At 44.2% G+C, this 14819-nt stretch overlaps 1 protein-coding gene across 6 annotated transcripts in view; it reads left to right on the plus strand.

The window, feature by feature from the left end:
* Nucleotides 1–14819, plus strand: part of LOC134538825 (gamma-aminobutyric acid receptor subunit beta) — a 299365-nt gene that overhangs the window by 266947 nt on the left and 17599 nt on the right. For 3 of the 6 annotated variants that reach the window (XM_063380386.1, XM_063380367.1, XM_063380360.1), the window contains exon 9: nucleotides 4699–5737. The exons of 2 other annotated variants lie outside the window; for them this stretch is intronic. In XM_063380386.1, coding sequence (XP_063236456.1) covers nucleotides 4699–4977 — 279 coding nt within the window. In that variant the 3' untranslated portion in view covers nucleotides 4978–5737. Of the gene's footprint in view, nucleotides 1–4698; nucleotides 5738–14819 lie in introns of those variants that run through there. One more of the 6 variants, XM_063380379.1, reaches the window with a different exon arrangement.

Genomic DNA, 14819 nt, shown 5'->3' on the forward strand with positions numbered 1-14819 from the left:
AAACACACATAGTCACACAAAAATTAACATAAACGTTGGTACTAAAACATCAACGTTGACTTAGGTCTCCCGATTCTTTTGCATTTAGGCAAAACATATTATTTCATTGTTAATTTAATTGTTATGCATCCTATTTATTATTTTTAACATACGTATTAGACAGGCATACCTATGCAAAACACAACGATCTTTTAACGAGCGTGATATAAAAAAATAACTCCAACCTGGCGGTGCAACATTGGTTGATTCGCAACTTCATTTAAAAATAAAAATGTTAAGTGGTTTCCTCAACACTAAAATGTTATAAGAGTCAAAATAATAATATTAAAAAAGTAAAATCAAAGTTTTTTATACAAGTCAAATTATTAAAAAATATGTATTATTCAGCTCTGAATGTGAATGACATTCTGAAGTTGGTATTGACGGAATCCTTAGTGTACAATAAGCGCATCGTAGGCCCTCTCTAGTGACAGGCCCCTGCTCCATACAATACCTCTCCCCGCACACTCCTGCCCCTCTCTCCCCTCAGTATCGGTAGTCCTCCTCCTTCTCTTCTGACATAGCGATACAGTTATGCCCAATTTCCCTTCTCCTTTCCACTATAAGCCTTTCAATGTAGGCAACACTCACTTCCCTTGTCTTATAATTTACTTTACTGGTTCCTTTTTTCAGACTTTTACCAACATACATTTTTACAAAGCACATTTATTTCCGTAACCTTCGATATAATTACAATTATCTTAAAACTTTTTATTCACCACCGATCAGCTTTCACAAATGTAGTGTAAGACAACATTAATATCACGCAATGCAATTTACTGCGGACATGAAAGTAAAATATTTAATACTGGCACATAGTTAGTCATATACCTGAAGGCTGTGTTTTTCCACGCATTTTGCATAAATGTATGTAGAGTTACTAGTTACTGTTGGATTGTATGCGAGAGGACAACGACGACACAACTCTCGTTTCACGCGTCTCTTCCCAACAAACTTCAGTAGATCTGATTCACGTGGACAACTTCACAGTTATACAATTTAAAAAGTCCCTCAAGTAGGAAAGCTGACTGATTAATTTCTGCAATTCCATTTTACAGTTACTCAATAAGGTACATTATTAATATTGAGTTTTCTTATGTCACAAACTTGACGTAAACTATGTTTAGAATACTTTAAATTCCCTCATATGCCCAAAGTTTTTATTTGTATGGTTTTAAATATTTATAATAATTTAGATAGTATTACGTTCAATTAAATGTTCCTGATAAACCTTTCTTTGACAATAATCATTTCCTTCGTATTTTTTTACAGGCAATAACCTCCTTCCCGCGCACTTCTCTTTCAACTGTTGCACCGACTTTCATGGCCACTGTACAGACGACAATGAAACCGTGGGACAATGTGAGCTCCATGTACAAACATTTTTTTCGTTCTCAAAAGAATATTTTTTTCGATAATTTCCAAGTTTTAAGAACATTAAAATATTTAAAGTGTATTAGCTGGTTTCATTATCCAGCCAAATCATTCAATTAACTTCCAATAAGAAGAAGTTTAAAAGTTCAGAATTGTTTTCCTTTAGGAAATTTTAATAAGGTGTTTTTAAGTAAGCTTGTGACATGAGTCAGTGAGTCCCATCTCGCTGTGTCTCACCCCGAGCGCAGAGTGGTGCGTGTTGTGACTCAAGCCTTCTGGCGAGTCGAGTGTCAAGTGTGCCCTGCTCGCAACCACTAGTTACAGCTAGCAACCACTAGCGACCACTAGCAAACCATTAGCGACAACTAGCGACCATTAGTGACAACTAGCGACCACTAGCGACAATAGCAACCATTAGCGATCACTAGCTACCACTAGCGACCACTAGCGACAACTAACGACCATTAGCGATCACTAGCGACAATTAGCAACCACCGGCGACAACTAGTGACAACTAGCAAACACTAGTGATAACTAGCGACCACTAGAGACCACTAGCGACCACTAGTGACCACTAGTGACAACTAGCAACCACTAGCGACAACTAACGACCATTAGCGACAACTAGCGACCACTAGCGACAGCTAGCGACAACTAGCGACATCTAGCTACAGCTGCTCGCCGCAATTCACCCCGTATCAGAGTAATGATAGGTCACACAAGTACAAACGACCAGATGATAATGGTTTATTCACAAGGGAGATATGTGCAAACATGTATCTATTAATGAGGTATCCGGGAAGTAGATAGAATTGTCATAACTTAATATTTTATAACTCACTACTTACTATATTTTTTTATCAGTAAACTAGCATTTTTACATAACTGTGATAATTTTTTTAGTTAAATAAATTTATCCTAACAAAATTGTACTTCAATGAAAACATTTTACCTTTAATTATTTTTTTTAATCTAATAAACTTCTATATGTTTTAATAAAAATAAGAATTATACCTGTTACTTGACAATGAAAACACGATGGCGCCGTTCCGGTTGACGTGGAACTGCCTTGGCTGGTTGTTGTACAGGCTATTACAAGACGCTGTAGAACCACTCAGGGGTCATTTGCTCGGGAAGCATAGTTTAAGGCTTTCTGCATGCCTATGCGCCGCATCTATGACGTCCAGACGTTGTTGGTTGTGTCTGGTCATTCCCTTTTTGACAATGAAGGTATTGTCAACCTCAAAGTTATGCAAGCTAGCATAGATCAACTTCATTATTGTAATATTTTATTGATTTGTTTGACATGTGTTATTGATTTGCTTGACTTAATTCTACCAAATTAAAAGTATTAGCAAATATTTAGCTAAATTGTTTTATGTGAATCTGGTAGAAGTGTCTTAGTAGTAGGTTTTGCTACTTTAGAAATGTTTTTAAGTAAATACTTTTAAAAAAAAAACGTTATGTGCTGCACATTAAAATATCATATAAATCAGAAAAAAAAGTTTCATTCAAGAAAAATGAATGACAGTTGTGATAAAAATAATTATGTCATCTTCAAACATTTGTGTCTAAAATAAAATCGGTACACACTGACATGCTAAATGCTATAAGTTTAATACATACGTATTCTAATACTTAATCATTAATTGCTGGAACTGAATGGAAGAATGAAAACCAAACATTTTCACTTTTTCTATACGATTGTTTTTTCAGGGAAGGGGTATCATGGCATAATTCAGTGCGCAGCAGGAAAATTGCCTTTACATTAATATTTTTTGCTAGGTGCAATAATGAACAAATTAGTATTAATTGGTGTGAGTCAGTGTTTAAAGAGGCTGTGAACGAGGAAGAGTTTATTATTTTCTGTTTTTGTTTCATGACACTTTCACCCGAATTTTAAACTTTCAATTTCTTAACTAATCCTTTTGTGCCACGTCATAAATATGTAAGTATTTTGCTTGAGAGATGATTTATTGCTTGTATTGATTTGTTAACACATAAGTATAAAAGTTTCGCTGTGTTTCCATTTCAATCCAGTTTGGATGGTTCCTTCCATTTTTAATTTATATTTATTCCTTCATAGGTGTAGTATTTACAACCCTGGCCACGCCATTACACAAAAAAAAAATATTGCAACTGTTATTCTGAATTATATTTTTACACTTTCAGATGCACTTAATTTTCTCATAGCTGTAACCAAAATTAAAATTAATTACCTTACATTTATCTCTGCCGAGAAATAATGACTTTCACACTAGCTGCACCTGAACCAGACAACTTGGCCAAGGACTCTGAAAGCCGTGTCAGTTTTTAACTTCAATATTTAGTCCGTAAAATACTCCAGACAAATGCAAGATATCACAGATGCAACAGATCTCTGCTCGTAAAACTAAACATTTCGAAATAACTGGTTTAATGAGTGTTTTCTGACCACAGATTATTTATTTTATGTAGCTAATATCCCTGCCTCATTAATAAATATAAAATGTATTAAATCGTTTTAGGAAAACAGACAACTCTAATTGTTATCAATTGTTAAATTTGAAGTGCTTGTTTGTATGACTATTTCCTAATGATCAGACTGACTTAAATATAATATAATTTACTTTTTTCACATAAGCATTAGATAATGTGGTTTTTTTTACAGATGCATTCAAAAGAGCGTACTACACAATCTTGGCCACGTATAAAATACCTCTAACTTCTCGAGATTACTTTCATACGTTTAAAAAAAAAAAAAAAAATTGTCATCCAGATTTTGTTAAAATCAGTAGGTAGTTGTTCTATTTCAACAATAATCTAACATTTAAAGGTAGTGTGCATTCTAGGTCGTCTAATATTGTATATCATATTCCATTTCTTAAAAATTTTACTATTAACCTCATATTCCAGGTCACTTAATAATCCAGACCACATTATGTTCCAGGTCATTTATAACTCAGGGTAATCTTATATTTCAGTTTTTCTTGTAATACATATCTTCCTACATCCTTGTCGCCTTACATTCGATTTTCTTATATTCCAAATCTGATGTCTCACATTGTCTCATGTTGAGGCTAGTTTGTCATATTTTAGGACTTTTGGAGTTACATTCAAATACGTCCAATCATTAAAAAAAAAAGATGTTTGCTAGTATAGTATTTTCTAAAGTCATCACATACTATTATGAAATGTAATGCCCGCACTGCGACAAGAGACGTGACCGAGCAGACGAGAGACAGTGCCACCTGCGAGGAGCAAGTGCCGTGTCTCTTGTAAGTGGTTGGCGGGCGCTTGTTCCAGGAAGTGCGCTTCAAGGTTCATGACGCCAAGGGCGGAACCCTGGAGAACACTGTGAACGCCTCGAGGCCCGTGGACGAAGAGGCGGGAGCCAAGCACGTCCTGCACCCGACCAAGGACTTCAACAAGATGTACGGCATCAGCTCCAGCGACATCGACAAGTACTCGCGCATCGTGTTCCCCGTCTGCTTCATCTGCTTCAACCTCATGTACTGGATCATCTACCTGCACATCAGCGACGTGGTGGCGGACGACCTCGTCATGCTCAACGAAGACAAATAAGCCCGTCGTGGCGCCGACACAAACATTCACAACATTGCTGAGTCTCTTTCCCACTGCGGTAACCTTGTCAATTCGATAACTTGCGTACACTTGTCTCTCTGCGTGCGGCACCACGGCCACTCGGAGCTACGACAGGCAGCGAATACGTGCAGGACGACTGACTGTGCTGTGTCTTGATGAAGATATAATCTCGATGAACAAGATCAGTGTAAGTATGTAACCGAGTACGGTAATGATCGTGGTAGGTAGCCTAACTGACACACCGCATGATACAACACGCACGCAATGAACTTCAGCTACAGGAATAGAGAGTCGAAGCGCTAATTGAATTATTTTAGACTGAATTCATGCAAACGACGTTACTAAAAAGGCGTTGAGAGGTAAAAGAATGATTGGGCAGCATGGAACGTACGTGTACGTTCAAGAGGTTACACTTGTGTGTAGGCAGCGCACTTGGAGGTGGAGTGGCAGGCATTGACGACACCGGAATTCGCTCAAACCAGCCTGGAAGTAGACATATGACTACATGAAAGTAATCGAGAAATATTAGGTTTTAGGTAAGTGAAGATCTTCATTTTTATCAGATTAAGATCTTCAAATCATTTTTGTAACTAAAATATTTTTTACCGTACAAATTTTTTACATTATTGATGTTAGTGATTGCAGATTCCATATTTCGGATGTATTTCGAAATACATTGTCAACTGCCAAGAATAAAACACTTGAATGTGATCGTTCCAATAAAATGTGTGAACAATAAGCATGTTTTTTTACTGATGAATAGGCTACAATAACTCCTAATATTTTGGTCGAGAATAAAAAAGGTCATGATAAGTTCCAGAAATGCATTGTATGAAATTCCTGCATTGTCTTAAAGAAAGCACACTTACTTCAATTACCAGTGATAGCTTTGGACTCGTGGAACACCTGCATCACATTGTTCTGCACGGATAACAAGTGCCATCCGCGATAAGTCATCGAAGCGAGTTATACCTAATGACTAGCACTTCATGGCCCTATTCTTTATACGGTACATAATTTATTTTTACTCAGGTCCCCGGGAAGAGTTTGTCAGTTTTAAAAATGTGAGAAAAGTTTTATGTCAGTATTTTAGAAACAATTAACCTGTAATATAAACAGCAGTAAAAAAAATTTAAATTTTGGCCCCTTACATTACATCAATATTTTAATACATAAGATTTTTAACAATTTTGTGTTACATTCCGACTTAGTTTGCATCACTATATTTAGAGTAGGTACCTTTTAAAAACTGCTTGGATTCCAAAACTATCCAGAAGTCGATGTTTTCGTATTATTTTAAAATATCTCTAATAGGTACAGCTTTGACATTAAAAAATCATCCTTTAAGAGAGCGAGAGAGAAAGAGATAGATCACGAAATTAGATTTTTTATTTGTTAACAGTAATGTATCATTTACACTAACTTGAGTATGACTACTTAGTAAAAGACAAGTTCATTGGCGAAGCAATGAGAGAGCAAATCACGTTTCTAAGAGTAACAGGAGCTGGTGTCAAGTACACTCTTGCTAAGAAACGCATGTAACAAAGCCGTCTGGGCAGACGAGCTCTTTACGCCCGCTTGTGTTCTCCAGAATGTGTACAGCCTTTTAGCTCTTTGGCAATGCTGTACTGGAATACTCTCCATGTGTCACAGTTGGCCGCACTCGGTAAGTCTATAGAGAGTAACTGCTGTGTGGAGCAGGCCATGGTACCCCAGAACACTCTCCACTGTTGGATGTCACTAGGTTAACTGGTAGCTGCACGGTAGAGATAAAAACAATATTCATTTGTAAGAACAGCATGCTGGCTTTCCGGTCCACCAACCACGGAATAAAACAATGTTTCCTGGAAAATCTTTTTAAAATCCCCTCTCCATGTTCACAACTTCAGTATCCACCAATTGCAGGCAAGTGAAGGTAGCATTCGTGCCTAGTATGGATAGTCCCTTCACTATCATTTTATTCATGTTTAAGTATCTGAGTCCATGAATAGTATTCCACTAAGCACATTCAAACGAAGAAGCACGTGACGTTTACACATGCAAACACAAGGAACCGAGGCTCAGACCTAACATGACTGACAATTCGAGGGAAACGTGTTTGTTTGAGTAGGTGTCCAGAGCGTGCGCACTGCTGTTTGCGGTGCCATGACAGCATGTAGTGTCTACTGTTACTTCCATCGCCCAGGTATGTAGACAAGAACACCTTCCCCCCCCAAGCCTCACCCTGACCTTGCCAAGTCATCAGTGTGGGTGTGTCGCAGCACACCCCCACAGAACGCACGCGCATGTGCTTCTGAAAGCGTGGGCCTAAAAATATTGTCAATATTCTTCAGAGAAAAAATAAAGGTAGGCCACACCAAATCCAAAAAATGCAAAATGAGCTGTCTCTTGTCAATGGTTCACTTGGCATTTGTTTCAGGACATGAATTGCAGTCCTTCCTCGACAGTAGTAAGAGCCAGGTAAACTTGATTGAGCGCATCTCATGTACCCATAGATCTCAATTGTCAGTGGTTCGCTTGAACTTTGTTCCAGAACATTAAATACAAGCCCAACATGGACAGTAAATAGCCAAGCAAACCACAAGGAACACATTTCAAGCTTCCATAGCTGTCACTTTTTTAGTGTTTTATGTTAGCTTTGTTTCAGGTCATTAACTGCAGGGCTTCCATGCACAGTAGAGGGAACGGAGTACTCATATATGTTAACTATCTTTGGTTCACTTGATCTATGTTTCAGGAAATTATCTACAGTGCTTTTGGATATTAGGCAGGGACAATTAAACCTCATGGAGCACAGGCCACGCACCCATAGCTGTCACTTGTGTTACCACTAACTTTGCTAAAAACTCCAGCACCCTGCGAGGAGCTAAGTTAAACAAAAACGGCACACACAAAAACGAGAATTGTTAATTGCAGCAGAAATCAAAGACCTAGCTCTCGCGACTAAAAGGATGCCAGTAAAACAATACTAAACAGAAATTAAATTTGAAAACATTCAAGCAGAGAATTAGAAGAGTACGGATAGGCTGTAGCATAAAAAAACATATCACTTCACAATTTACTATAATAATACTCTTAAACATCGCTTACAGGGGAAAATATGCATGGCCTTGAGTTGTTTTGCAAAACACAATCTATTACAGGGCTTAACCTGATACAAATATATAAAATACATAACATACAAAATACCCTAAAATTATGTAAAAACTTGACATTCTCAACTTCAACATGATGATAGAAACTCAGTGATTTTCTTAGGTTCCAGGATTAAGGAAAAGTCGCGTCGTACCTCAGGATGCATATTGTTAGTTACTAAATCAATAATTTCTGATTTCTTCAAATTCACAACATAAACATGTTCCATACTCCTCACACTCTCCACAAACTCTACATAACATATGTTTCGTTCTCTTTTTGGATCCTAAAAACATATTTCTTATGCATGAAACATAGAGAACAAAATACTTGGCACAGAATGAAATAGTACATGGCCAAAGCGATATTAATAATTTAGTTTCAGACATACTCGTTACTATGAAGGTGTAGGTTTACCCTTCGTGCAGGACATAAATCTTAGTGCTTCTTTGACATTAAAGAGAACCGGGTAAACCTCATTGTGCACATGTTGACGTGTCCCAGCCAGCGACCGTAGGTGATGGAGGGTTTTAAGGTGGGGGTGAAAACCCCCGAGGTGTAGCGTTCAGGCGCTACCGAAGAGTTCCTGCAGGCGGGCAGTGAGTCTGGCCGAGATGGGCTGCGGCCGAGGATCCTGGGGCTGGCTGTCCTCCTCGTAGGGCCACCGGTCCGGAAGGGGGGAATATTGATGAGGAGGAGGGGGGGTCGGACTTGATGGGGGATATCAGCTGGGGAGGATGAGGGAAGAGGGGCGCTGTAGGGGGTAGGCGTTCTGGGGAATAGGGGACAGATGGAAAGTCGAAGGAATGGAGGGGACTGTAGATCGGACTAGGCGCCACTGGGCCTGAAGAGAAGTAGCCCAGATGATATTCCTGCCCTGGCTTCACCTTCTTGTCCGGCTGGTGATTGCCCTGCCTGGAATGTCGTCTGCCTGCCCTCTTGCTTGGCATGAGCGAAGATAGGGGAGAAGGGGGGAGGGAAAAACAGGAGCTTAGAGCGAAATCCCCGAAGGGCCGCTCCAAGGGGGGGAAAGGAGTCTAGAGCGTAATCCCGAAGGCCGCTCCAGGGGAGGAAGGATACTAGAGCGTAATCCCGAAGGCCGCTCCAGCAAAGGATTCCAGAGCGTAATCCCGTAGGCCGCTCCGGAGGAAAAGGAGAGAGAGAGAGAGAGAGAGAGAGAGAGAGAGAGAGAAGGGAGAGGAGAGGAGAGCAGTAAGTAAACACCAATTCAATAATACTGCTATATTTCCCCAGATTTCTCTGGGGTAAGGATCTCTGGCTAGGCACATTTCGACCTAGCTTAAAAACAGCTCCTTCAGACATTGGTCACTGACAAAGCGACAATCTTTCCCCAATACAGAAAAACAGGCCATCCTGTGCCCTCCCCAGTAATTCACACACTAGGATATTATTTACTTATAACATATATAGCACTGACACACACATTTTATCTTATATAGTCCTTAATAAATCCATATGCACTGCTATAAACGTTCAACAAGATGCGTGCTGCCATCTATGTTATGTTTGCGGCACCACTCGTAGCCTATATCCCACGGCTGGTGTAGAGAAGCCTGTTGGGATAGAGCTTTCCTTGTGAAGCGGCCATGTTGGTTGCAGAGAGAGGAGGCCGAGGGCAAATATGGGACACAACAATTCGCCCCCTCCCTCTGTGGCCACGGCCTGGATCGTTGCACCTGCCAGAGGTCAGTACCCTGGGCTTCAGTCCCAGGGCTGACCTCGCTACACTGGCCACTGCACTATGGGGAGGGTAGTAGGTATCGGGCTGGTCTTATCAGCCGGTCCCGTGGTCTGAGGGTTCTGGAGGTACACTCTGGACCTGGTGGGGAGGGACTAGCAGGTTTCTGGGGTTGCGGGATTTCTGGGAGGTTGTCGTCTCGCGGTGCGTTGGTAGGACAGACCTTTTGGGGTACACCGGACGATGGGTCTTGATCCCCCTGCAAGGACTTATGGAGTTCTTGCTGGTGGACCTTGATGATTTTCCCCGGTTTCTGTTGCAGATGGAAAACCTGCCCTTGTTTTCCCACTACTGGGTATGGGCCTTGCCAGCATGGAGCAAGGCTGGCACAGAAGTTGTCATCCTTGGAGGACAAGTGGTGGGTTTTCCAGTATGCGAGGTCCCCTACTTGGAGTGATGAGTCCGACTGGTCTCCGGAAGTTGGGGCTTGGGTCCGAACGTGGTATTGGGATTGGTGCTCTCTGGCCGCTTGTTGTCTCGCTTCGGCTTGGGAGCAAGGACATCCCGGCGAAACACCCTGATTCACGTTGGTTTGGACTGCTGGTAAGTCCCACTCCCCGGGTCGTCGGAGGTCTTGCCCCATCAGTAATCTGCTGGGACTGCAGCCGATTACATTATTGTATCTGGTCCGGAGGGTGAAGAGGATGGCAGGAATGTGGTGATCCCATTGACGATGGTCCTCACAGGAGTCGGAGGCGTATGCCCTTCTTGATTTCTTGGTTTCGCCTTTCGGTTGGGTTTCCCTGAGGATGGTACAAGGCAGTTGTCCATATTTTAACCCGCCACCGTTGGCAGGCCTGGGTCCATTGTTCCCCGGTAAACTGCTTCCTATTGTCACTGAGGATTTGCCTGGGGAATCCCCAGTGGGGAAAGACCTCGGTCTCTAGGACCTGTATCACCTTCGGTCTTCATGGGAAACGCTTCTACCCATCGGGAGCATAGGTCAGTCACTACTAACAGGAATCGGTTTCCTCGGACGCTCTTCGGGTAGGGTCCCATAAGATCGACTGCCATGGTTTCCCACACTCGTTTCGGTTGTCGGGGTCGTAGTTGCTGATGTCCGGTTGGACGGTGTGCTTTGGCGATGTTGCACCGGCGGCACCTTGCCACGTATTCCTCAACATCGCGTTTGATTCCTTCCCAGGTGAAGCCCTTGTGTATGGATCGTCGGTTTTCGGCCATGCTGGGGTGGCCGGCGAGGTCTGTGTCATGGTATTCCCTCAGCACCTTTTGCCGTAAATCCCGGGGAACGATTATTTGTGGCGGGTCTCCATTCTCGGGCCACCAGACTAAACTACCCGAGTGGAGGCGATGAGTCTGGAAGAAACGTTGGTCACCAGGGGTCCGTTCTGAAGGCATTCGACATTGCAGGTCCTGCAGGCGCTGTACCAAAGCGCATATCCTGGGATCAGACTGTTGATTCCTTATTACTTCGTGACAAAGACTTTCCCCGGGTACCTCGGTCTGTTGGAGGCTTATCCCTAAACCTCCTGGGTCTTGGAGCTCGTTAGGGTCCACCAACATTCTATCGCAATCCTGAAAATTGTTTTCCAGTAGTGGTCCGGTGGGGTTTCGGGAGAGCGAGTCCGCGAGTTCATTCTCCTTCCCAGGGCAATGTTCGATGGTGAAGTTGTATTCCTGCAGCAGCAGTGCCCAGCGTGCGAGCTTGGCTTTACTGTCCTTCATGGAGCCCAGCCAGGTGAGTGCCCTGTTATCCGTACGTAGCGTAAAGTGCCTGTCTTCCAGGTATGGCCTGAATCGTTTGATTGCCCACATGATGGCCAGACACTCTAACTCATTGCTGTGGTATTTCTGCTCAGTGGGGGAGAGCTTGGCACTGGCGTAGGAGATGACTCGTCTATCTCCGGAAGAGGACACCTGGTATAACACGGCTCCCAACCCTCGCTGACTGGCGTCTGTTTGAAGGATGAACGGCTGCGTGAGGTCGGGTCTACTCAGCTTTTTGAGGTTAGAGAATCTTTCTCGAAGATCTGCCAGAGCCTGAGCCTGTTCGCTGCCCCAGTGGAAGCGTACCTGTGGGCTGAGTAGCTTTGAGATGGGTCCACAGATACTGGAGAAGTGTGGAATGAACTCCCTCATCCAATTGCATAGTCCCAGAAATTTTCGAACTTGCTTCACAGTGCGGGGAGTTTCTGCCTCCATTATGGCTTGGATTGTCTCCGGGTTGGCTTCGTTCCCCTCAGCTGACACCAAGTGCCCTAGGTATTCTAGCCGTTCCTTTCCGAAATGACATTTATTCAGATGGCAAGTCAGGTGATGCAGTTGGCACCGCTCCAGTACCTGTGCCAAGTGTTGGAGATGTTCCTCCCAAGAGTTGGAGAAAACTATTATATCATCTAGATATGCAAAGCAGCACCGGCCGATGAGGTCCGGCAGTACATCTTGAGTCATCATTTGTTGAAAGGTGCTAGGTGCGTTCTTAAGTCCAAAGGGCATAACCTTAAACTGGTATCGCTCTCCGGTGGGTGTGGTGAATGCAGTAAGAGGTTTAGAGTCTGGGTGCATGGGGATTTGCCAATAGCCAGACTTGAGGTCCAAGGTTGAGAAGACCCGCCCCGTTCCGATGTCCTTCAGTGTCTCGTGAATGTTCACGGCGGGTGGTGCAGCGCTGATGGTTGCATGGTTCAGCGGTTGAAAATTTATGCAGAATCGGGGTGTCTTGTCTTTCTTCTCTACTATTACAATTTGTGAATTGTAGGCTGACCGGCTGGGTTCTATGATGTCTGCTGCTCTCATTTCTGCTACTTGATCCATGATCAGCTTTCGCTTGAGGTGAGATGGGGCGCGGGGTCGAATGTATATGGGTCGGTCATCCTTCAGGATCACCTTGTGGCATGCGCTGGCGGTTCTCGGTAGGTTTCCATTTGGTTTAAACACTGTCCGAAAAGGCTGCAGGGTCAGAAGGAGTTGCTGCTGCAGTGGTTCAGGGAATCCCTGTAGGAGGTCTTTCAGTGTCAACGCGGGGACCTCCTCTTCGCAACCCCGCTTGGTCACCCAGTAGAGGGACTGGCGAGGTGCTTTACCAAAGCATATTCTTTGGGCCTCGAAGTCCATGATGGCTTGTTGCTCGATCAGCCAATCTTGTCCTAGGATTAGCTCCTCATGTAGATCCTCGGCTACTAGACAGCTTATCGTCACCTCCCTGTCTCCGATTTGACATTGTAAGGCAGTCCGCCCTTGTAGTGTCAGTCGGGCGCCTTGCTGTGCCAATTGGGCCTGTTGTATATGGGTGGTGATGGATGTGCCAATGCGTCTGACCAAGCTGGCTTTTACATAGCTGTTTGTAGCCGCTGAGTCTAACAGGGCATAAATTTGTTCGCGCGCCAGCTGTACTGAGAGGCGGGGAAGAATCTGAGGTAGATCTTGGAGGATGCTGGTTATTTGTCCAGCCTCCTGGTTGCCCCTGTGACTGCCATGAGGCTTTTTATTCCTATCGGGAAAGATGATGGGGGCTGCATTCCTTTCCCTTAAAGGTTTTCCTGGTTGGTCCTCGGGGCCCGGGGTGTTGGTCCTGGGCCTCGGACCGGGCAGTCTGCGTTCAGGTGTCTTCCAGGGCAGAACCAGCACTTCGGGATCTCTCTTTGAGCAGCAGTCTTCTCCTTCTCCCGGGGTGGTGAGACATTGTTCTTGTTGGTGCTCGTGTTTCGAGTTTCCTGGTAGTCTCGTTGTACCGCCACGGCTCGGCGACATAGTTCTGACCAGTCTTGTAGTATTGGGTGCCGTAGGAATGGCCGTAGATTGGGCCTCATGAGTTCTAGGACAGTCGGGAGAAACTCCTTGGCATCCCTGTTGGGATGCAACCTCTTGAAGAGCCTCTTCTTCCGTGTGATAAAGCTCTCTATATCTTCACTTTCTCTCTGTTTGTTACCAAACAATTGTGACGTGAGTTCAGCTATCCGGGTTTGACTGCCGAAATTGTCTATGAAGCTGGTGGCAAAGTCTTCCCAGTCGTCATATAGTCCTTCATGGTTCTTCCACCACCGGGCTGCCTCCTCTAGTAGTAACTCTCCGATATGGTCAACCCATTCGGCGTGGGGATTTCCTTGTGATCGTAGTGCCTTTTCCCATTGCCTGATTTGCTGATGCGGATCCTCATGGTCTTGCCCCCTAAAAGGTCTGAGGGTGACCTTGGTCTCCGTCCCCTTCAGTGCTCCGGGACTCGGAAGGTTCCTGCAGTCTTCACACCTGAATGATAGTTCTGCCAGGTTTAGTGGGACTCCTTTCCAGCCTAGACAAGAAAGATGGTACTCCCGAGAACAACTCTGGCATGTTGTCAAGAGGATTGCAGTCTGTGGACACCCTGGTGCGAAGCATCGCCGGGGTACTACTGGTGTGGGCTTCTGCTCTCGTAATTGCTCTTGAAAAGAGCTGCAAATGTAGAAAAAGTCTTGGGAGTTGTTGTCGAGTTCGGCCTCCCTTACGCCGGGTTGGTGGAGAGCGGTTCCGCAGCATACGCAGCTGATGTTGGCTCTTTCTTGGGTGCTGCCATCAAATGCGGTGCTCTGTGATGATGCCATCATAGTAGTGGGTGGGCGCCACCAGGTTTTTGCTGCACTCCTGGAAGTGGATGTTGGTCCGGCCGTGATGCGAAGCTCTAGCAGCGGTAGGTCGTGGTCCTCAGCCTATCCAGACTGTTGCTGGCCCCACGTTGGTCGCCAAATTGACGTGTCCCAGCCAGCGACCGTAGGTGATTGAGGGTTTTAAGGTGGGGGTGAAAACCCCCGAGGTGTAGCGTTCAGGCGCTACCGAAGAGTTCCTGCAGGCGGGCAGTGAGTCTGGCCGAGATGGGCTGCGGCCGAGGATCCTGGGGCTGGCTGTCCTCCTCGTAGGGCCACCGGTCCGGAAGGGGGGGAATGTTGATGAGGAGGAGGGGGGGTCGGACTTGATGGGGGATATCAGCTGGGGA

Source organism: Bacillus rossius, chromosome 1 (genome assembly GCF_032445375.1).
Source record: "Bacillus rossius redtenbacheri isolate Brsri chromosome 1, Brsri_v3, whole genome shotgun sequence".
In the NCBI taxonomy this organism is placed as follows: domain Eukaryota; kingdom Metazoa; phylum Arthropoda; class Insecta; order Phasmatodea; family Bacillidae; genus Bacillus; species Bacillus rossius.